The following is a 24,076-nucleotide window of genomic DNA, read 5'->3' as shown; positions in this document are numbered from 1 at the left end:
CTTTCAGTGAAACTTTTCGTGGAGAATTTTTAAGAAAATAACTTTGGGGAGAGGGGGCAGTACATGAGCATAGGCCTGCAGTGTAATTGTTTATAGCAGGCTGTACTTGACTCACTTCCACAAATTCTGAAAGTAGTTTAAATCCTAAATTCAGTTCGTGTTAACAGTTGAAGACAGCCTCTTAATCCAAGACCAGCGTTGCCAGGGTCTCAACACCTGAAAATAGGATGGAGTTTTCACCAGGGCTCCAAATGTGGGTCACTGGAGTGCCTGGAGGATGCTCTCAGAGCTAGAGCCATCACTCCCCTTTCTCATCAGACAAACCATTCAGTGTGTTTAAATCCAGCAGCTGAGGGAACAAGCACTCATTACCAGTTATTCTTATGCAAACTCCTACATTTTAACTGGCAGCAGCAGCCCCCTCTACCTTCCCCCCCTTTACAGAATGATTGGTTTAGGGCAAAATGCACAGCATTAACATCTTTAGAATAGTTCTGCTTTCCTTTTCCCAAATCTTGGATACTTTTTGAACAGCTGCAAGATGTGTCCACATGCTACAAGAAGATTCTAATGAGGGCATCTAATTATGTAAATTGCTTGAAAAAAAGTCTTAAATACAAAAAGTTAAGCAAACAGGATATCACCATCTTGAAGCATTTATTTTATTATGAAGGATGGTCCAGTGGTTAGGGTGCTAGCCTAGGACTCAGGAGAACCAGGTTCAACCCCTACAGTAGCACAGACTGCCTGTAACACCTTGGGCAAGTTGCTTAGGCTCTTTCTGCTTTACTTCCCCAACTGTACAATGGCAATAAATGCACTGCACTACCTCAGAAGGCTGTTGGTGAGATGCTATGGTAATGAGGATCCACTATAAGTACCTCGGGGTGAGTCCAGAGCAAAAAAAGACCTGCAGCAGTCTCCAAGCCCAGCTCAACTGATAGGCGCACAGGACTAAAAATAGTGTAAACATCCAGGTTCCAAGAGCCTCCCCTCTCACTGGGTGCCAGAGCCTGGGGTTTCAGCCTGAGCCCAAATGTCTACACTGCTGTTTTTTCAGTTGGGCCAGGCTCTGAAACTGCTGCATTTTTTTGGTTTTTGCTGTGTAGACTTATCCCTAGATATTTGGGTAAATTAAACCCAAGGCTTACAAGCAATGGAACTTCCCACACAGCTTGATTCAGTCCTACCTTGTGTTGAGAGCTTGGGCGCCTACTGGAGAAGTCTCTTTAAATATTAGCCTCCTGAAACAACACTAACTCCATATACTGAGTGGAGATACTGCAACTTGGGTATTTCTACCAGCTGTTACCGAAAACCGGTTGGGTATGTGCTAAATAATTTAGCGACAGGATTCTAGGAATCACTAGACTTTTCCTTTAGAAGATCACATTAAAATATTTCATTTTACCTACACGTTCCGGTAAGATCTCACAAAAAACGTGGAAGTCAGTACTTGCATGAGGCAGGATATGGTGGAACTCAAAGAATTTCCATCATTTTAGCTTAATTTACATCTGAAACAATAAAATGTTTGCTTACCAATTCTCTTGATAATTTCTTCACATTCTTTCTCAGAATTTGATTCAAACACCAGACAGTCAAAGGTACTGTGTTCAGGGGTCCCTGGTGAAACCCTGAATAAGAAAATTCTTATCAATGGACAAAAATGAGTGTGGTAATTTATAAAAGGGCTTTAAATGGCATCCAGGTACAGGAAATATCAACAGAGGGACCACATCTCAACCTCTGGTGCATTTGTCCCTGTTTCCAATGAGGTTGGTATTCCACATACAGGTCCAGCAATGGCACACATCTAGTGGACGTGGTGCTGGTACCCCCCTTTTTCATTTATTGATGGGTAGCCATGCCAAATCTAATCTCCAGATCTTTCCAAGAATCTCTAAAAGAGTATGCATGTTTTCTAACTTAAACTTACATGATAGTGGTTTAAATTCATGATCCCAAACACTGGGTCACTGGACTAGGTTTATCCCACAATCAACACTTACGCAACGCAGAAGGCAAAGAGATTGTTGCTGTCCAGAAGGCGACCCACACAGGAGATCTCTGGATAGGGGTACTGGAACACAACCTATGGTGTAACAGTCCAGAGAGAGCTTTGGTTAGGAACAAAGCTGACACAATCTCTAGAGCTTGCACTGCCCTGAATTACAGTTTGATGTTAAACTGCTGCAGAGGGAAATTCTTTTCCTTATAGAATGAAGTCAGAACTGCTGCTGCCGTACATAAAAGACGTGAAATAGTTTTCACATTGTAGCACCACTGTGTACACACCAGGTTCAGTGCATTTTATACAAGCTAAATACAGGCAAAAGCAAAACCATGCTAAGGAAAGTGAGAGAGGACACATATCAGGGTATTTAAACATTACTAACATGCCTGGCCATGGTTCAGCTGAACTCAGACACATCCCTTTCTCACCTTGGAAGAGGTTTTCTCTTGTATTAGGACTTCAGTTTCTTTCACGTCAAATAAAACATCCTGAATAAGTAAACAAAACAAACTTTTAAGATTTATTTAAAGAAAGATAACAGCAAGAGAACGCTTAACCAAGAGCAATGGTGATATAAATCATATGGAAACATAGCTTTTCAGGAAGCCTTCCATTGCTGGTGGCAAAATCCACAGATCACAAGGTCTGATTGGTGCAGCAAATTACTTTTCAGCTCTGCAGACTTTGGTTCAAATTCAGTCTGGTCATGAGTGAAAATAACCATGGTGATGATAATCTGTCTAGCCTCTGGTGGGGATTTGACAGGATCACAAAATTGTCACAGAATTTAGTTTGATTGTCAGATCTGCTCAGGAGAAATCAAAGATGGGAACAGCAGAGGATATTTCAGGTCAAGACAGAGCTGTGTGGGGAAGAGGAATTATGCAGTACTCAGCTTGCATTCTCTCCTGTTAAGTTCACAGGACCCACTTCACTGTTGCGCTCCACCTTGTGCAGTCCTTTATACCAGAGCACAGGGAGCATTCCGGTATGGGAGTGCTTTAAGCCTACTTCACAAACGTCTATGCAAGGTTCAGGACAATTGGAAATCAGGCCCAAAAAGCAGATAACTGATTGAGAAGTTCTCAGATTCCCTATTTTAAATGCTTTTCCGTCGATTATTGTTGTTTTCCATAATAAGGCTTTCAAAGGGTGCAAAGATCCTTCTATAAATGAAATCCCTGCTGGTGGCTTGTTTGAATATACAACCAGGCCTGTTGAATCTGGAGCCAGAGTGAGCAAACAACACTGGCAGAGACAGGACCTTCCTACATTTATCTTACTGAGGTGTGGCGACAACTTCTACATCCTAGCTCTGCCAACTTAAATGCCAACACTAATATGCCAGTATTCATAGTACACAAACACCAAGCGTGAATGACTGAAAAGAGTAATTGTAAACACAGCTGGGGCGGATTCTCATTTAGACTACGTCCCTCGCCTTTTGCCAGCCATATCCTCCCACACACACTCAAAACCTAAATCCATCTGTTCTGTGCCTGCTCAGAGGACTTAACCATAAAATTACTCTTCGGCGGTTCTATAGCACCACAAGGTGGATACAGCACTTCACAACTGGTCAGGATGCCAGACACATGACGAAAATCCCTCCCTGTGGAATTTACATACAAAAGGCAGGAATGGATCCAGTACAAGAATATTAAAGGTGACCCGAAGAAGGAAAACAATGCCTTGTCTGTGCCTTTATTCTGCCTCTTTATGATGTCCAAAGAAGGCCTGACATTTGCTAAGGGAAAAAAGGGTTCTGTTTGTTTATTCACCTTAAATATAATCAGAAGTGACCAGTCTTGTCTTCCCAGGATTTGCTGGTGAACTTGGAGGTGTATAGTGTGTCTACTCAGTGAGCACGCACTACTCATGGCATAAAGGGGGCAGAACTGGGCTCTTCAATTATAAGCTCTGCAGGGCAGAGAACGTGTCTTTTTCCAGAGCATACAGCATTCTTTGCACTCTGTTACTATGTCCCAGTGAGCAGTTCTGGCCAGCCTGTATCCATCCATTTCACAGAGGGTGGAATTTGCTGGGCTTTGCAGACATTTAACCTTTGGGTTGATCAGAGTTCCTGAACCTATATCTGGCTGCACCAAACACAAATTTCAACTTCAAATTAATGACAAGAGTGTGACCTGCACAGTTTTCTACCAAGAGAAATACGAGACAACAGAACTTCCACCAGGCCTTCATAGATACAGCAATAGCACGCAGCATACGTGCACAATACATCAGCATCCCAGATACTTGTTGCATACGCACTTAGGCTACTTGGTGCATGCATTCAAAATACAGAGGTACGGATCTCAAGTACTCTGTGTTCCTTAAGGAAAAAGGAAACACATTCTCAGCAACCCATTTTGTTTGGACTCATGTAATAGACACAGTTTTGCTGAGCTCCAAACACTATGATTCAGACTCTTATGAATGCACAAGTCATTTGGTTCTCTCTCACTAGGTTTGACAACCTAAGCAATGCAAGTAGTGTTCCACTCCCCCATCTTCAAACACAGTAGCTCTTCCTCGATCTTTCCTGTGTGTGTACTCACACTAGAACATGCTTAGCTTCTTAGCTAATGCCAGCATTGCCACTCATGCATGAAGGTGGAAGACTCTCTCTTAGGCACGGTATGGTAGGAATCACTGTCATTTGTAGCAGCTACATGTGGGAGGAAAGCCAGTCCTCCCTATATTATTGAGGGTGTTGGTAGCAATTCCATAGTTAACGTTGAGTCTAGACTTCCATTCTAAGCCTCGTTTTCACTCTAACTTTTGATCAGAGTGATCCACTTGTTTGCAAATTGTAGGGTAGAAGGATTTTTCCTTAGAATTTGGAGAGTGCAGGAAATGTTTACGCTACAGAATCAAAAATTCGTTGTGGGCTTACATTTTCCTCCAGTGCCTTCTGCTTTCTTTAGTCCACCCGTTCTCAGCAGGGATAAAAATTTCAAGAACACTGAACTTGACAGATGGGTGCAGCTCGTTAGTTTCTGTGAATGGGGCAGTTTAAATGGAGAGGGCGTTTTCCAGAGAAAAATTACATCACAATCTCAGACCTCAGTTCAGGAAAGCACTGAAGCACAGTACATGCTTAACTTTAAGTTAACACATGCTTAAATTCTAGTGACTTTCATGTGATTTAAGCCCATGCATAACTGCTTTCCTGAATAAAGGGTTAATCCTTATGGACCACAGCCAGGCATCAGGCTAGACAAGCGAGTTGCATTAACCTGTATAATAGAATGAGTACTCTGGGCTTTTAAAATTTGCATCTGAACACCAGAGATTAGACAGGTCTGGTTTGCCACCATAGAGGACTTCCAAGATCATAAGGGGGGAGGGGGGGGAGGGAAGAGATCTGGTTGAACGGGGGTAAAGAGAGTCTAAAGGAGAGACACTGGCATTGTCAGACAGCTGGAGAGCAGAGAGTCAGCCGGGAGGAGGAGTTCCCAGGCAGTGAAAAACTCCTACCCTATTCTTCCATGCCACATCCTTCTATTCTACAGGCCCCAGGCAGGAGGTCCCAGGGAGCAGAGAACCCCCACCCCAGACCCCATTGCTAGGGGCCCAGGGAGCGTGTTTTAAAAATTAAAAAGAAAGGAAATTCACAGACAAAGAAATTAGACTGGAGGAAGGGTTGAGAGTACCAGGAGAGTTGTCGTTATTGAACAAATAACCCTCTAATCTCTTAGAAGCCAAAGAAATTCAGCGTTAAGATTAAACCAAAAAGAAACCCAAAGACGTGAGCTGTCTAGAAAGGCATCGGCACCCGAAACCACCTCATCTCTGCCCTGGAGCGAGCCAGCTGCGAGTCCATCCTTCCTGCAAAGTCACAGCTAGCAACTCACCAGCGGGCGCAGGTGTTGCTCTAACACCGTCGGTATGCCCTGATCCAACACCTCTTTGCCACCGTACTGAAAACAGATGGAGGGAAGGGGGAATAAAATAATGAGCACGTTAAATGAAAGTCAGTGGAGATAAGAACACCCCACCCCCCCGTTGGCCAAAATCTTGTTTTTGAAATATATGTAAGAACAGAGCCACAAACACCGCCCCCCCCTTCCCACCAAAAGGCACATCAGTCTGAATCAAAAGCTAAAACCTCAAACTGACTCTTACTGTTCTACCCTTTTCAATGTTAGTTCAAGTCTGTCTGCACTTTGTATAATTTTAAGATGGTTTGTAAATGTCTGTGCTATGTCCACTGGCCAGTTTATCTGTTAATTTTACCTGCTTCCAATATATTTGTAAAAATCCTATTCTAAGTACAAAAGCCACACTGTGCAATGTAATGTATCTATCTAATTGTGAAAGACACTGTCAAAAATGAAATAAGGTTTGCTCTAAAAATAATATATAAGTTCTTCAGCTAGGAGTTGGCCCTGAGTGATTGAAGTGTGAATGGCTGAGCAATTGAGTTGGGTGTAGACAAAAAGAGTGATTGAACAATTGGTCTGAGTAAGGGACATCGAAACAGACATGAAGAAAACACCAGCCTCACCTGAAACGCTTGAGGGAAGAAGAAAGAAGCAAAGATGATCAAATGGCCGAAGAGGAACCCACCCTGATAACTTTGGAGCCAGCACATTTCAAAGGACAAAATCTGATCAGGCTTGCAACAATGTGGGTGATTAAGGATCACACCAAGGGCAGTTGCAGCATGACAGAGCAAAACCCATAGAGTTACATGGGGTCCTTTCCCTATAAAATGGGACAGAAAGATGAAGGCTGGAGGTTCGGGTCTACAACATCACATCAGCCAGGAGTACCGATGCGCATCGGCAGAACCTTGCTCCTCATCCTCATGCTCTAGTCACCTGCCCAATGACTATCATGAGCACCAAGAAGCTGGTAACTATGACATCTGGAAGATCCCTATGTATGTTTGTCTGTCTCTATCTGTGTGTGCCTGTCAGTGTGTGTGAATGTGAATGAAAGCATCAATTGAAACATGTCTCTCTAATTTGTAGTATTGATATAATGTTAATACTGTTTTCCTAGTGTTTACATTATTATTAATGCTATTTCACTAAGTAGAGCACAATATTAATGTTATTACAGTGTTGATACTTTTCTTTTCTTGGATACTATCTACAGAAGTTTCTGTGTTCACAATAAATGTGGCTTGTTGCCTTATCCCCTAATAAGATCCTGTAATATTTGTTATTTGGGTAACACCCCCCCCCCCACACTTCAGTCCATCAGAATCACAACTGTACCTTTCCTACATTGGTCAGGCCCAAGTACCGCAGGTTGTACAGTAGCCTGGGGAGAAAAAGACACAGCCTCAGGATAGGGAGCCCATGCATAGCTCCACTAAGGTGTCTTGCTTTGGCACCACTTAGAACATGCACTAAACCCACTTACCCCCACAGTGCGATGATGCTGGCAGCTTTACCGCTGAGATTCTAGACACATCCCAATACTGGTACCAACCTTAAAAGATCACCACCCCTGGGCATGGAGCACGCGTTATAGTGCAAAAGAGCAGCATCCAACACGCACCCGGCAGCTGAGGACTGCCCCGGTGCACACAGTGCAGTGGAAACACTGCCCAGCCCCACGTATCTGACAGAGAACTACTCCCTTCCGCAGCCCAGCTTAGCTTCATTTTCCAAGCACCGGCGTCACCCAGTGCAGGGCACAGCACGTGGGATCATCTCGCCCCTACCAATGCACTGCATGTGCATCGCTTCCGTCCAGCCCTACCTGCCTCCCTGCAGGCACCGGTCCTCCTTCTCCTCTTTGTGCCTGTGCTCGTGTTGGAGCTGGAAGCTGGGGACCTTGTCCCTCAGGACTTTCAGGTAGGGCAGCAGTGGCTTGTACATCCCTCCATCATGCCACTGCCAGCGGATGAGGCGGAAGTTCAGTGGCTTGCCCTTCAGCTTCTGCAGCACAGTCCCTGCCTGAAGGAGAGGGGAGAGACAGGGCACCCACTGAGGGCAGGGGCTTGTGTCATCCCATACCAGCCCCTTCCTCCTTCCCTGCTTTCTGTGGTGTGGCTGTGCGTACTCTCAACAGCTACTGACAATGGAACAACCCTGTCTGGCCCTGCCCCTGGGATCTGGCTACAGGCTGCCAACACACCGTTCCTCCAACAGCTCCTCCCTTTCCAGATCACTGAGCTCAGGGAAATTGTTCTGTGTCCGTCCCACGGCCAGACACCTCGTCCCTCTGCATCCCCCCACCCAACACCAGTGATCCCAGGATAGGGGGCGGCACATCAGTCCTCGAAGGAAGGTGTTAGTCTGACCGTGCGCCCCTCCCGCCCCCGCACCTGTCCATTGTACGCATTTCTCAGGGAAAAGCCGCTGATCTCGTCGATGACATCTCCAGCCAGCACCACCTCGTCCACCTCCGCCTGGCTCTGGGGAAGCACCTCTATGACGAAGATCCGACCGTCCAAGTATCTGAGGGCGTGACCGAGACACACTGTTCAGCCTGTTCCGTTCAGACTGGATGAAAACATTCCACGTGGCCAGGGAGGCAGGAGTCCTCGGGCCACGGAAAGAGGTAACGTGACTCTAGATCCCTTGCCCCAAACAGGAGGCGGGTCCACGCCAGCCAGTTACAGGCCAAGGCAGCCGCTTGCAGAGTCCATCAGCATTCAGGATTTTTTAAAAGTTGTCCAAGGGGGATGCAGGCATGCTGCTCAAGTCATCCTTCCCCTCGCTCCAGTTTTGGGTCGGAGGCACTTTCAGCCCGTGTCAGATCGGCATCTAACCAGGGACACGGCCCAGACCAAGGCCATCACGGGTAAGTCTACACCAGCAACTGTACATGTATCCACGCGCCAGAGTCCCCCATTATCCACACCTAAACCCCAGAAGCCATAGAAGGAAATAAACTAGCACGCTTGAGGAGTATGGCACGGCCCCATACCCAGGACACTGTGCAGTGTGGATGGACCTAAGGGGCGTGTAGCAGCGCTCGAGTTTCAATAGTCCATTCCCACAATGCCCCGAACCCTTTCCTTCCTGATCCCGACCCCCCTAGAAAGGTGCCCTTCCCCTTGTCTTCACCGCTGGTAGCGAGCTGCACTCACCACATCAGAACAGCTGGCCACTGCCCTCTTTCCAGCAACCCAAGAGAACGTGGATCCTGCGCCGAGAGCAGCCGCCGGGCCCGCTGACCACACCCGGGCACTGATACGTCTGTGGTTGGAGTTCACCATCTCCACCGCCCCATGCCCCGGTACTCAAGTTCGCACACCGCTGTCGCCTAAGGCAGTTCCATCGAACCTGGAAACCTAGCCAAGTTCTTGTCCAAATACACCGGCTTTCTCCACAGCACTTGACTACCTAACCCAGAAAGGCAATGCCATTTCCCCATCTCTCCCGCAGCTCTTCTGCTCTCCCGCTGGCCAGCGGCACCCAAAGCTGCCTCGCAAAATCATCACAAACACCGACGAGTCACGGCACGAGATCTCTGTCCATCTTATCACAAGAACGACACCGCGCTAACCGCGGTTCCCTCGCACCTCAGAAAAACTCACTATTGGCCCCCGGCACGTGAGCAAGCAGAGCTGTATCGGGCTGAGCTGGCACGAGAAAGGGAGTCACAGGGTGCCAACTACACTAATACGAACACAAGCTGGTCAGAGCGGCGGTACCCCGGCGTGGATTTAGGGCTGAGATTCTGTCCTTAGCATTAAGGCCAGGGCAGACGGGGCAGGCCCAATGCTATTTTTCTATATTTCAATACAAAAAACTTCTTATTTTTCAAGTCCATAGATCCCAGTGGCACCTAAATCTCTCCCATGTTCCCCCCACAACATGAACGCTGGGCAGGGGAAGGGAGGAGGAAAGTTGGTCTCTCACCTGAGCACCATGCCCAGTTCTCGGCAGGGTACAGTCTCGTAGGTCACGCACACCTGGAACACAGCATCTGTCAGTACGGCTCCAGCCACAGCTCCTGTCCCTCACAGCCTTGGCATGGAGGGGGGCATTAGCGTTTGCTCCATTTACCTTTGAGGGAATTACCCTGAAAGGTGCCAGCCTGAGACCCCTGGAGCCTGAGGTCACCTATTTATCTTTGGAAGAGGTCCCGCAGCAGTGATCATTCCCCCTTAGAGACTCCAACCCAACCTCGAGAGCCCACCGACCGCCAAGTCTTTCCAGAGTCTGCGAAACAACCACCTAAGGTGCCCAGCCGGAGTTTGCTCAGTCTTCAGCTTCTCCGCAGAAACTGCTGACAAGCGGGTCGACTGCGGAGGTGCTTTTCTGAGACAGACACCGGCCCACGAGAAACTGGATGGCGGCCACAGCCATGGCCACACACGCACTTTGCTTGGGTTCCCATGTTGTGATGGCCTTTGGTCACTGGCCCATGGGAGCCAGTGACAGTGGAGGCATGTGTTCCACGTCCCATTACTAATCCTTTGAGCTATCTCCTTTGGGGAAGGCAGTTTTCTGACCTTACCAACACACGGTCATTCGCTGCAGGTCTTTAATCTGCGACTTAGGCAGGGCCAAGGCAGACTCTGGAAGGATAAGTCCGCAGGACATTGCAGGTTCCCAGACCATGAGCCTTCAGCAGCTCCCACCCATCATGTCAGAGGGCAGTCAGCGGAAAATACCCCCACCCCACATACATGCTCAAACCCTGTATTCCCCCCAGAAAACACTTTTCATCATGCCGCATTAAGTAGAGGGACACAAGCAAACTGAAATGCAGTCCATTCAATTGTAAGCAGTTTGGGGGCAGGCACCGTGGGGGAAATCCTGGGGAGTCCATGGGAGTTTTGCCTTTGTCTTCAATGGAGCCAGGATCCCAACCATGTCTTAGTAAGTTTTTTGCACAAGGGATGCTATGCGGTCTGGTCACATCTGGTCCCAAATTTACCATTTGTGGGGAAAAATATATATATATAAAAATGAAGATCAATAGAACTATTTCTAGGATTTTGAAAACCCAGTGAAAAGGGGGCGGGGATAATTTTAAAAGGAAATTAACACTTCCCTGCAGGTCTGCAACCTCCTAGCACAAGAAAACCAGAAAAATGAAACTGAGCAGCCTATTTGCATTGTCCAAGCCCTCAGAAATGCAAGACGCATAAAAGCAGCAGTAATAATAGCCAAAAAGAACTTAGATTTTAAAGTCTTTCAATTTCAGAGACCTGAGATGTTAGGAACGTAGCCGCACTCCTGCAAACACTGACTTACCCCCTTCACTTTACTAGCAGGAGTAGTCCCAGGGACTAAGGAGTAAAGCGAAGCAGGGGAGTAAGTGTTTGCTGGTTCAGGACCTAAGTTAAGGAATCACATAATGGGCTAGATTCTCAGCCCATGTAAACAGATGGCACTCCATTGACTTCAATGGCGCTACGCCGATTTGCACCGACTGAGCATCTAGCCCAATGTATTTAACCTGTCAGTCTCTCTAGAAGTCTAATAACGTTCTATGTTTACAATCCAGGTATTCAGCAAGCGGCCACACAGCCGATGGAAGGAGGAAGAATAAAATCTTGGATCCCGCATTAGAGGGAGTTAGGAGGGAGAAGCAGAGTCTTACCGGCAGCAGCCAACTTTCATCCAAGAAACTGGAATTCTGCAAACAAATCACAGCAAAACAACTGGTGTCAAGTAAGGAGACAGCATGGAAGGGCACAAAGACCTCTGCAGAGAGAGTTGTACAAGACACACAAAGCTGCATTAAGCAGCCGCCCAGACCAGTTTATTACTGTACCTGCAGATCCAGGGAGAAATTCATCTCTGACACCACCAGCATCAGTGAAAGGAATGGCTCTGTAAGAGGGGGGGACCAAGAGCCAACATTACTGCCAGACTTCTCACCAGTCGCACACTCGCTTATACCCGTGTCCCAAGGACACTGCAGAGGTCCAGATCACCAGAGGAAATTTTCCATGTAACTAGCAGACAATGGAGGACATGCCCCCAATTTGGATAACAGGGAGTTTTAGCTCCTTGAGGCCCTACTGTATTAAGAATAACAATACTTCCCCAACCATACATCCCAATAATATTTTGCACTTCTCCAGTGCCTTATATCCAAGGATCTCAAAGCATTTTACAAACGTCAATGGATTAAACCTCATGGCAGCCTGTGAGACGGGGATTATTATCCCTATGTTAGAGAAGGGAAAACAAAAAGGCAAAGTGACTTCTTGGTTATGGGGTTCAACCAGACTGAGTCCATTGCAGGATCAGGGCCTAAGGTCACACAGTGAGGCTGTGGCAGACCCAGGAAAAGAATCCAGCTCTCCGCGAGTCTCCACTGTAGGAGCTGCTATGTCACACAGTCACAGAACTCTGACCACAACCACACAGCAAACAAACTAATCTCGTTGCACTACACAGAATTCTAATTCAGCTACAGAAAACAGCTGCTCAGCAATCTTTCTGGACAAGGAAAGGGATGGCTCCATGAGAGGGACCGGCCAGATGGTTAGCAGGACTTTTATATCTTCACTTCTGGGGAATGCTGGTCTTTACTCTTTATCAGCTTTGCTACTGGCCAGGACCATGATTCTGAGGCCTTGTTAATGCCAGTCTTTTCTTTTTCTTTTTTTTTTGCAAGAACATCCCATCAGAGCCTTGTCTATAACAGCACCTTCTACATTGCTACCACTGATGGAACTGCACTACCGGGAAACTTTTGCAAAATATCCCCAAATCCTAGTCCAGACACCCCTCTGCAGTACAAATGCAATATACGTGGGTCTCAATCCAAAGCCCCCTGAAATCAGGGAGAGTCCTTCAACAGGCTTTGAATCATAAAAACACCACTAGCCGGTAACTTTCTTCCACTTCTGTGCTTTAATCTCAAGATTGTCCTTCCTCTCCAAGGCTAACATTGCAACTATACTGAAGGGTATTTGTGACTTAAGCACAAAGTGACTTATAAGCCATCTAGAGACCGTTTCATCACAACTTATTTATCATAAATCAAAGGAAAAGAAAAAGGCTTTCGCCATCCCAGTACTCTTGGCAGAATAGCTGCTGATGGAGCCACACAGCATGACAGCCTTTTACAATAGCTGGAAAAATGCTATAGTTCTGACATCCTTACTGGTACTGGTAGGGTTTAGGCTGCTAAGAGTTACCTACAAGACATCAGACTGGTGAAGTTCGCTTAAAGAAACACTCCAGTTACAAATCATCCTATTTCACTTTCCCCATCTCAGGTTCCTAACACCACACTGAGACTGACTCAGACAGAATCTTTTATGTCTAATTTACCTTCCCAGCACTAAGGCCACTTACTAAGGCCTGGTCTACACTACAGAATTAGGTCAACGTAAGGCTGCTTACATTGACCTCTCTCTATATGCGTCTACACTACAGCATTGCTCCCGCCAATGTAAGTCGCCCAGTACACGGACCTAATAACTCCGCCTCGCAAGAGGTGTAGCGCTTAGGTCGATGTAGCTGGGGCAACACGGTGTCTGTGTAGGCACTCCATTACTAACATTGCCTGAGAGCTCTGGCTGTCGGCCCCTCCCGGGAGGAGGGGGGAGGCTCCAGCAGTCAGAGCTCCCCAACACCCCCCCACAGTTAAATCGATGGAAGCTCTCCTGGTGAGGACACACACCATCAACAGAGGGGGCATAGTGTGGCATGAATCATCACAGTATTACTGTGGGGACTGTACATTGACCTAATTTAGATCGACTTAATTTTCTGGTGTAGACTTGCCCTTAGATTTTCATCACTCCCTTCTGCTTAGCCAATAAAACCGATGTTAGCTTCGTTCTCTGCTCTAACAGTGGGCTGTAACAGCTGGGCTGCAAACGCTGCAGGGGGAGGCTTAGATCCAGACAAGAACTGTTTTATAGGTTTAAAAATATCCTGGTGTTATTTCTATTAAGTTTAGGTTTGGTAAAACTTAAAGTAACACCCTCACAAGACCAAAGTTTTGGGTCTGAAAAAGAGGAGGCTGATTTTTTCCTGTATTACAGTACAGCTTAGAGGCCTCACCTAATTTCGGGCCCGATTGTGTTGTCCTCACTCTAGTTTAGTTTGCACTTAAACAGACAAGGGTGGAAGAAAGGAGATATTAGGATCCACATTTTACAGATGGGAAACTGAGGAACAGAGAGATCATGTGACTTGCCCAAGGTTATAAAGGAATTCTGTGACAGAGCCAGGAATTTAACACAGCTGTCAGAGTCCCAGCCCAGGGCCTTAATCACCCTAACTTTCTGTCCCAGTTAAGGGACTTAGTTTTCTTATAACCATTCATTGCCAAGGTTACTTCTGAGTGATGAAGGCCAAATTCATCCCTTGGTGTAAACTCTGCTGAAGTCTATGGAGTAACACCAAGGATTAATTTCATCCAGACTGCAAAATAATAATCTCATTTCATCCCTTAAAAGAGTTCCATCGCAGAGTCCTTACTCAGATAAAATTCCTCAGGAGGTGAACAAATAAGAAGTGCAGGATGGAAGCTATGGTAAATCCAGGAGCAATAAATAAATGGAAAGTTTTCCAGAATACTATAATGCATACTCTGGCTTTCAGTCACCTTCACTGCATAAATTGGGGGGGCGGGAGGGGGGAATGTTTTTAGACCTACAGCTCAACAAATGTGTGTGTGTTACATTATTTTTTTAAAGCAGCATTACTGAATTTTGGAGGAAATCTCAACCTTACCCATGAAATCTTCATTTCCCAGCACTGAGATCAGAGGATCGTAACACTGAAATTAAAACATTTAAAACAAACAAACACACACACACACAGATACACACATGATTTAGTTGCACGCCATGAACTGAACAATTTGGCCACAAAACACTCCGCAATTCTGCACTTTAAATTGCATCCGTGGCACAGTAAGAGATGAATGGACCCAAAGAAGATCTGGAGATGGTTTTAGCCTGGCACTCAGAAGCCTAGATGTTTATTTGAACCCTCCAGACCCTGTCCACCTGGCCTAGAGAACTCAGGGGAGATTCTGGATTCTTCCTATTTTTGGCCAGGCTGGAATTACAAAACACAGAGGTGCACGCAAAAAAAAAAAAAAAAAAAAAATCTCTCTCCTTTGGACCAAGATTTGGGTTAGTTCTTCGTTTATCCAAAACCGGTTCCCTGCCGCCCCTAATCATAAAGATATTTCCGTCTGAAAGCTCTTCCTACCTCCAGCAGCTTGGGAGCCTGAGCCAGCTGTTGAATGGCAGTACCTAGTAACTTCCCATTTAAAGCCAGGCGCAGGAAGTACCGCCCTCGTCCCTGCGCCGTCAGCACCTTCTCACAGGAACTGGATTTCTCTATCACAATTGACAGCGGAGTCACGCTATAAAGAAGAAAAATGAACAGATGCGAGGAGTTACCCACTTTTCGCTTCAACTTGGAAGCCATAAAACATTTACAGCACGTATAGGCGAGGACTCGTTCCCAGGCGCTGGTTGTCTGTGAACGGGGTCTTGGTCACTCACTTGTACTGGGGTACTCTCCTAGGAGCAAGTCATCGTGCCAGTTTCTGTAATGTCACGGGTCACAATACAGGGCAGCTGCACCTGTATGCCCCCTCTAGGGTCCAGCACGGGCACCCACTCTCAGGTTTCCAGCTCCCCTGGCCATCACCTCTCTTGGGTGGAGACACACATCTCGCTCTCTTCTGACCAGGGTATTTCCAAGTTAGACTGCTCCCTGATCATACTGTGAATTGACCAGCAAAGTCAGTCTGTCTGGACAGGCCTCTCTGCTTCCTTTCCCTTCACAGACGCCATACAGTGCAATTGCTGCAGTTATAAATTACCTCCCATTTCTCCCTATGCGGACCTACTGTAGGAGCACTACAGAGAACACACTAAAAAAAACACAATAAAAGAACCTCCATGCGTGCTAATAAGCTGCCCAGAGCTCACCCCAGCCCTGCATCTGCTAGAGCCCATGTCAGTCCTTTAAAACCCCACCCCAGGGGTTTCCTTGGGGTTTCCAGCTCATCACAGTTTCAGGTCGGAACAAGCACCCAATCTTATGAGGTCTCAGTAGGCCCAGTCCTTCCAACCCTCCCCTAAGACCTGGGGCTCTCCGTGGACCAGGGGTATCCTGTCTGTTGGCCGGACCAGGAAGAAGGCTCTGAGCCAGTTTAAAACCAGGCAGTTGATCCAAAAATCCTTTCCGTGTGTGTTGGGCCCTGGAGAAATCAGTCTGAACGAGTATACGTGCCCCTCTCCAATTCCACAACAACACATACACAACCCCGTTTTGAATACAACGGACCCCAAAGGTTTGTCCAGGAGGTCGTCAGCCAAAGGCCACTCACCCGCTGCAGGTATCCTGCTGAGGGAGCTGCTCTAACCAGTGCCAGTAATCCCGTCTCTTGAAGCCCAGCACCGGCTCTGAAGGAGAGAGAAGAGGAGCCTTTGGGAAGGCCCAGTGACAGGTACCCAGAGGAGCGTTTCCCCTGGAGGTGCTGCAACGGCAGATGCCTCTCTTCATTCCACACGGAGCCACCCCCAGCCAACACACACGACTCCCCAGGGCGTTCTACGCCTCCTTGGGTCCTGGGCGCTGCTCGTCCTTTACTTCTAAGCACCACACGCACCCAGTCTGTGCCATTCCCCCTCCCTCGGGCCCTCCCAGCCCCTGCAGCGCGCATGGAGTAGAAACGGACACTCACGTTTCATTCCTTTTCGAAGGATCATTTCCAGGATCTCGCAGAAGGGGGCTAGGTGTGGGGAGGCATCTGTGTACGGGCTGCTCTCCTCCTTCATGGCGAGGATGCACACTGTGAAAAAGCAGGAGGCAAGCAGAGCTGTTCAGATCATCGTCTCGTGGGACTGGACTTGATGAGCTGGTATTTTAACCAGAGCCAGAGCAACAACCCGCAGATTAACTCTGCGGCCAGATGGTTTCTATTTGGCAGGAAAGTCCATAAACAGACTCAGTTCAAGTCACCCGGCCAAACCATTTGCCCAGCACCTATAGATAAAAGATGAAATGTTAAACAACAAGGGGAAAACAAACTCACTCCTTACTTCAGGCCTGGCTCATGAGAGGCATTTCAGTCTAGGGAAAGTGCACAGGGCTGGGCATCAGGATTGCCCGATTTCTAATCCCAGTTTTGCCAACAGGCCCCTATCAGACTTTGGGCCAGTCACAGCCCCTGGGGCTGAGTTTCCTACCTATACAATGGGGGATTGCACCACTTCACCACCTTCGAGAGAGGCAGGGAGGGTTAGATCATAGCTACCCAGCACTCGGATGAGGTGAAGCATTCACAAAGCCTTCCCTTGGGAGTAGGCACAAAAGGGCCCACGCCTCAGATATGTCAAGCACTCTCACCTCTCCTTGACGGTCAATGGCTCAAGAGTGCTTGACGCCCAGCAGAACTGGCTACAAAAGCTAGCACCCCACTCCCCTTCTACACTCACAGGCGGTGGGTATTTCAGCGGCTTGGCTGGAAATTGCAGTTGTCCCCTCCCTATCCGTTCACTCAGGGCTGACAGGCCCAGTTAGCATCTGCAGAGCTGAAGCACAACATGCAAGAGAAAATGGCTTAGAACTTCCCTTATTCCCTGGGGCAAGCTCTGATCACGGCCTGAGCTGACTTGCTGGAGTATATCAGTTGTACTTTCTTTTCTCTGTTGGTTTCCTGCCACGTTACTACCCGGTTTCTCTAAAGCCAGCAGCACTCTCCTACTTCCTAGTACATGGCGAGAAACCACCTGCTGCCAACAGAGCTGGAGCCTGAACCTGTATGCAGATAGAGAACCTAACCATGGGTGCCTCTACTCAGATCCTGGTGTGGATTTGCAGAGATTGTGGCCTGCATTTCCCACTTGCAGAAAGCAAGGCTGGGGAGACTGTCCAGTATGAAAGGTGTCTGCTGGCGGAATCTCTCAGGAAGCAGGTAGGAGAGCTTCAGGAGGAGGTGGCTAGGCTGAGGAGCTTCCATGCACACGAGGAATTTATTGAGAGTATTCATATGGAGACCTCCAAGGCTGAGGAAGCGATCCAGCTAGAGAGGACTGCTGTCACACCACCGGAGGAGGCGGATACGGCTGTCATAGGAAGGGCGCTGGCTGCTGGCTATTTCTGGCAGCAGGCAGTGCTCCAGCACTGCTCTCCTTTAAAAAGTGGAAGTTAAATCTTATTGAGGAAAATAGAACGGAGCAGAAACTCTGGCAAGTGAAGTGTAAAAATATAATTCGGAAAGCCAAAAAAGAATGTGAAGAACAGCTGGCTTAAGACTCAAAAAGTAAGAGCAAAAAATGTTTTAAGTACATCAGAAGCAGGAAGCTGCTAAACCATCAGTGGGGCCAGTGGATGATCGATATGCTAAAGGAGCACGCAAGGAAGATACGGCCATTGTGGAGAAGCTAAATTAATTCTTTGCATCAGTCTTCATGGCTGAGGATGTGAGGGAGAGTCCCAAAACTGAGTCATTCTTTTTAGGTGACAAATCTGAGGAACTGTCCCAGATTGAAGTGTCATTAAAGGAGGTTTAGGAACAAATTGATAAATTAAACAGTAATAAATCACCAGGACCAGATGATATCCACCCAAGAGTTCTGAAGGAACTCAAATGTGAAACAGCAGAACTACTCACTGTGGTATGTAACCTATCATTTAAATCAGCTTCTGTACCAGATGACTGGAGGATAGCTAATGTGATGCCCATTTTTATAAAAGTCTCCAGAGGCAATCCTGGGAATTACAGGCCAGTAAGCCTAACTTCCGTACCCAGCAAATTGCTTGAAACTATAGTAAAGAACAGAATTATCAGACACCTAGAGGAATAGGATTTGTTGGGGAATAGTCAACATGGTTTTTGTAAAGGGAAATCATGCCTCATAAATCTACTAGAATTCTTTGAGGGGGTCAACAAGCATGTGGACAAGGGTGATCCAGTGGATACAGTGTACTTAGATTTTCAGAAAGCTTTTGACAAGGTCCCTCACCAAAGGCTCTTAAGCAAAGTAAGCTGTCATGGGATAAGAGGGAAGGTCCTCTCCTGGATCAGTAACTGGTTAAAAGATAGGAAACAAAGGATAGGAATAAATGGTCAGTTTTCAGAATGAGAGAGGTAAATAGTGGTGTCCCCCAGGGGTCTGGGCTGAGACAAGTACTGTTCAACATATTCATAAATGATCTGGAAAAAGGGGTAAACAGTCAAGTTGCAAAGTTTGCAGATGATACAAAACTACTCAAGATAGTTAAGTCCAAAGCAGGCTGCGAAGATTTACAAAGGGATCTCACAAAACGGGGTGATGTGGCAACACAATGGCAGATGAAATTCAATGTTGATCAGTGCAAAGTAATGCACATTGGAAAACATAATCCCAACTATCCATATAAATGATGGGATCTAAATTAGCTGTTACCTCTCAACAAAGAGATCTAGGAGTCATTGTGGATAGTTCTCTGAAAACATTCACTCCGTGTGCAGCGGCAGTAGAAAAAGGTAACAGAATGTTGGGAATCATTAGGAAAGGAATAGAGAATAAGACAGAAAATATCGTATTGCCTCTTTATAAATCCACGGCACGCTCACATCTTGAACACTGCGTGCAGATCTGGTCACCCTATCTCAAGGATGATATATTGGAATTGGAAAAGGTACAGAAAAAGGGCAACTAAAATGATTAGGGGTATGGAAAAGCTTCCATATAAGGAGAGATTAATAAGACTGGGACTTTTCAGCTTGGAAAAGAAACGACTAAGGGGGGTGGGACATGATAGAAGTCTATAAAATCATGACTGGTGTGGAGAAAGTAAAAAAAGGAAGTGTTATTTACTCCTTCTCATAAACTAAACAAAAACTAGATGTTATCAACTGAAATTAATAGGAAGCAGGTTTAAAATGAACAAAAGGAAGTATTTCTTCACACAATACACAGTCAACCTGTGGAACTCCTTGCCAGAGGATGTGGTGAAGGCCAAGACGATAACGGGGTTGAAAAAAGAACAAGATAATTGCATGGGGGATAGGTCCATCAATGGCTATTAGCCAGGATGGGCAGGGATTGCTGTTTGCCAGAGGCTGGGAATGGCAGATTTTAGCAAACTCAGGAAATTGGTAAGTAAAATCCCATGGGAAGCAAATCTGAGGAGAAAAACAGTTCGAGAGAGTTGCCAGTTTTTCAAAGAGACATTATCAAGGGCACAAGAGCAAACTATCCCACTGTGTAGGAAAGATAGGAAATATGGCAAGAGACCACCCTAGCTTAACCAGGAGATCTTCAATTATCTGAAACTCAGAAAAAGTCCTACAAAATGTGGAAACTAGGCCAAATGACAAAGGATCATCAAAAACAAATAACACAAGTATGTAGGGACTAAATTAGAAAAGTCAAGGCATAAAATGAGATTAAAGTACCTGGAGACATAAAGGGTAACAAGAAAACATTCTATAGATACATTAGAAACAAGATTAAGACCAAGGACAGGGTAGGCCCATTACTCAATTAGGGAGGAAAGAGAATAACAGAAAATGTGGACATGGCAGAAAGTGCTAAATGACTTTTTTGTTTCAGTTTTCACCAAAAAGTTTAGTAGCTATTGGAGTCTAATACAGTGAACGCCAGTGAAAATGAGCTGGGATATGAGGTTACAATCAGGAAAGAATAAGATAAGAATTACTTAGACAAGCTAGATGTCTTCAAGTTGGCAGGGCCTGATGAAGTACATCCTAGAATACTCAAGGAGTTTGGTATCTGAGGCATTAGCAATTATCTTCAAAAACTCCAGAGATTCCAGAGGATTGGAGAAGGGCAAATATAGTGCCAATTTATAAAAAGTGAAATAAGGACAACCCAGGGAATTACAGACCAGTCAGCTTAACTTCAGAACCTGGAAAGATAATGGAGCAAATAATCAAACAATCAATTTGCAAATACCTAGAAGATAATAAGGTGAAAAGTAACAGTCAGCCTGGATTTGTCAAGAACAAACCATATCAAACCAACCTAATAACTTTCTCTGACAGGGTAACAAGCCTTGTGGATAGTGGGGAAGCAGGGGTGTGGTATATCTTGATTTTAGTAAGGCTTTTGATACTGTCTTGCATGGCCTTCTCATAAACAATCGAGGGAAATGTAGCCTTGATGGAGCTACTATAAGATGAGTGCATAACTGGTTGGAAATGGTTCCCAGAGATAGTTATCAGTGGTTCACAGTCAAGCTGGAAGGGCATATTGAGTGGGGTCCCACAGGAATTGGTCCTGGGTCTGATTCTGTTCAATAGCTTCATCAACAATCTATATAATGACATACAGAGCACACTTAGAAAGTGTGTGGATGATACCAAGCTGGGATGGGTTACAAGTGCTTTGGAGGATAGGATAAAAATTCAAAATGATTTGGACAAATTGGAGAAACGGTCTGAAGTAAACAGAATGAAATTCAGTATGGACAAATGCAAAGTACTCCACTTATGAAGGAACAATCAACTGCACACATACAAAATGGGAATTCATTACTGAGGAGGGAGTACTGCAGAAAGGGATCTGGGGATCATAGTGGATTGCAAGCTAAATATGAGTCAACAGTGTAACACTGTTGGAAAAAAACCAAACATCGTTCTGGGATGTATTAGCAGGAGTTTTGTAAGCAAGACCCAAGAATTAATTCTTCCGCTCTACTCTGCACTGATAAAGCCTCAGATGGAGTATCGTGTCCAGTTGTGGGTGCCATATTTCAGAGAAGATGTGGACAAATTGGAGAAAGTCCAGAGAAGAGCAACACAAGTTATTAAAGGTCTAGAAAACATGTCCTATAAGGAAAGATTGAAAAAACTGGGTTTGTTTAGTCTGGAGAAGAGAAGACTGAGGGGGGACATGATGACAGTTTTCAAATACATCAAAGGTTGTTATAAGGAAGAGGAAGAAAAATTGTTCTCATTAACCTCTGAGGATAGGACAAGAAGGTCAAGAAGCAAAGGGCTTAAATTGCAGCAAAGGAGATTTAGGTTGGACATTAGGAAAAACTTCTTACCTGTCCAGGTAGTTAAGCATTGGAACAAATAGCCTAGGGAGGCTGTGGAGTCTCTGGCAGTAGAGGTTTTTAAGAGCAGGTTAGACAAACACCTGTCAGGGATGGTCTAGTTATTACATAATCCTGCCTCTCGAGGTCCCTTCCAGTCCTACACTTCTATGATTCTAGGAACAACCTCTTTGACTCCTTCTGAACAGGCACCTGGAGACACTCCCCAATGCCCAAGAAACGAAAGTGACTCAGTGACAAACCATCTCAGAGTTAAACTCCCGGAAGCCAAGTCACCTGCCAACATCAGCATACAATAGGCTGGCTTCTGTAAATACTGATTCACCTTCTCCGGGCTGCAGGCTCTGCCCTTCAATCTTACAGGTCTGAGCCCTAGGCAGAAATCTGCAACACAGCTTTTACTTTACTAGCTGCCCAGGATGTAACTTAAAGTAGTGACTCCCAGGTTTCCTCTTCCAACCCACCCACAAAATAAAGGAAAGGGTGGGGGGGACCAGCCACCAGAAGAATGTGTGTCCCCAAAAGGGATAAAGGTGTAAGAGCTTATCAGAATAAAAGTGACTGGAGATTATTACAGCCTGGCTGAAGGGAGTAGACTGGCCTCTCCTTTAGCAGGGCTGTTGATTCCACGTCAGAGTCCGCACACGCGTTTCAGCAGCCTCTGCTCATCTGGGGACAGCTTTGCAGGTGGCAGCTCAAAACCCATGAACACAACTGAGTCTAAAGCCATTGCAGACAGACACAGTCTCCCAGGGAGTGCAAAGACAGGTCACAGCATACGGTACAGTGAGTAATTGCAGCAGGTTTTCCATGCTCCTCAGTGTGTTCTAAGGCAGGAAGCTGGTGTTCTGTCAGCTGTGCAAGTGTAGAGGAGATGGGCAGTGGAGTGTGTGCCAGAATCTTTCCTTGCTCCCGTTTCATTATCTCCTTCAAATACTCTGTACTGGTCAAACCATCCTTCTGGGCTGTAAGCAGCTCCCACCAGAGCATGTTAATGCCACTTTTCATTCAGCCACATGGGGGTCACTCAAGAGCTATGGGAGAGGTAAACTCCCCCAAGAGCTGACCCTGCCTTCACACTGTTCCCAGCTGGGGGGTGAGATGGCCTAGGATTGCCTCCTGCAGGACAATCTCTCTCATACGCCTCCCCCCACCCGTTTTCTATCAACCCCCTCATCACAGTATCTGATGCTTACATCATGCCAGCACATCACAAAGCACTGGTGTTATCTCACTGCAGCACTGTGGGCCCCAAGATCAATTTCAGGACCGTGTCAATGTCCCATGATCATTGCCCATAGGGCCACTGTCCCGACAAAAAGACTGGCTGGAAAAGCCCCAGGAAAGCCCGGGCAGGTGATGGCAACCTTACCAGGCAACTGGGCTCAGCACTCGCACTTACACACCAGCCCCTCTGCAAAACATCAGTCCCCTCCTTCCCCCCCCCCCTCACTTAGCAAAGCAGGAGGGCAGCCTGGCTTTCAAATCTCTCCCCAGCCCTCTGGCACCTGCCCAGCTTGGAGCAGCATCAGTCACACCCTTCCTTGCACCCAGCCCCTTGTCACTCCCACCCACCAGGCAGCCACACACAGGTGCCTGCATCTCCCCCCACCTCCAGCCACTCACCTTTCAAAGTCCCCAGCAGCGGCTCTTTCCCAGTCATGCTGCCCGCTGCCCCCGGCCCAGCCTCCCCTGAGTCACTAGCTCAACAGAACCCTGCAGGGCTCCACCCAGCGGCGACTGCGAGTCCCTTCCGCAAACACAAGGCAACACACTGGGAGATGCCATTCTCTGCAGCAGGCGGGGGGAGCAGAGGGGGTAGGGCCCAGCTGAATGCCTTAGCTGGAGCCCCCAATACAAGGCTGTGGATTAGGAGAGCTGGAATGGAGGGATCTCATCAGCTCTCCGGGGGAGGGGGTAATCTGGGGCTTCCAGGTCTGGGGTGAATGATTCGTAGTGATAGAGACACGCCCCCCCCGAGGAAGAGCTTTTAGGATGTTCCACCAGCTTCGGAATGTTGATACTTTACCCTGCAACAGCGGCTGATCTCGGAGAGACACAGCCGAGGCTGCATCCTGCAGCTCTGTGGCGGTACAAGGCAAACCCAGAGCTCATTTTCATTCATTCGTAT

General features: G+C 46.7%; 1 protein-coding gene across 2 annotated transcripts; it reads right to left on the bottom strand.

The window, feature by feature from the left end:
• Positions 1-13: 13 nt before the first annotated feature.
• LOC137152714 (uncharacterized) lies at positions 14-23,672 on the bottom strand. 2 transcript variants are annotated; one of them, XM_067547580.1, is made up of 16 exons: positions 23,572-23,672; positions 16,619-16,726; positions 16,262-16,337; positions 15,130-15,286; positions 14,644-14,689; positions 11,717-11,775; positions 11,543-11,578; positions 9,850-9,902; positions 8,307-8,439; positions 7,739-7,935; positions 7,249-7,294; positions 5,878-5,943; positions 2,446-2,505; positions 2,013-2,095; positions 1,543-1,637; positions 14-349 (listed from the first exon to the last, which is right to left on the bottom strand). In XM_067547580.1, exons 1-16 carry the CDS (start codon positions 23,606-23,608, stop codon positions 315-317), a joined length of 1,287 nt encoding a protein of 428 aa, XP_067403681.1. In that variant the 5' UTR covers positions 23,609-23,672; the 3' UTR covers positions 14-314. The 2 variants fall into 2 exon arrangements, with proteins under 2 accessions (XP_067403681.1, XP_067403682.1); XM_067547581.1 differs by having other exon boundaries at positions 14-216.
• Between the last annotated feature and the right edge of the window lie 404 nt (positions 23,673-24,076).

The sequence above is a fragment of the Emydura macquarii genome, unplaced genomic scaffold (genome assembly GCF_026122565.2).
Source record: "Emydura macquarii macquarii isolate MOO-44397 ecotype Brisbane River unplaced genomic scaffold, CSIRO-AGI_Emac_v2 contig_1230, whole genome shotgun sequence".
NCBI classification, from domain to species: domain Eukaryota; kingdom Metazoa; phylum Chordata; order Testudines; family Chelidae; genus Emydura; species Emydura macquarii.
This window is presented reverse-complemented; position numbering and strand designations above follow the sequence as displayed.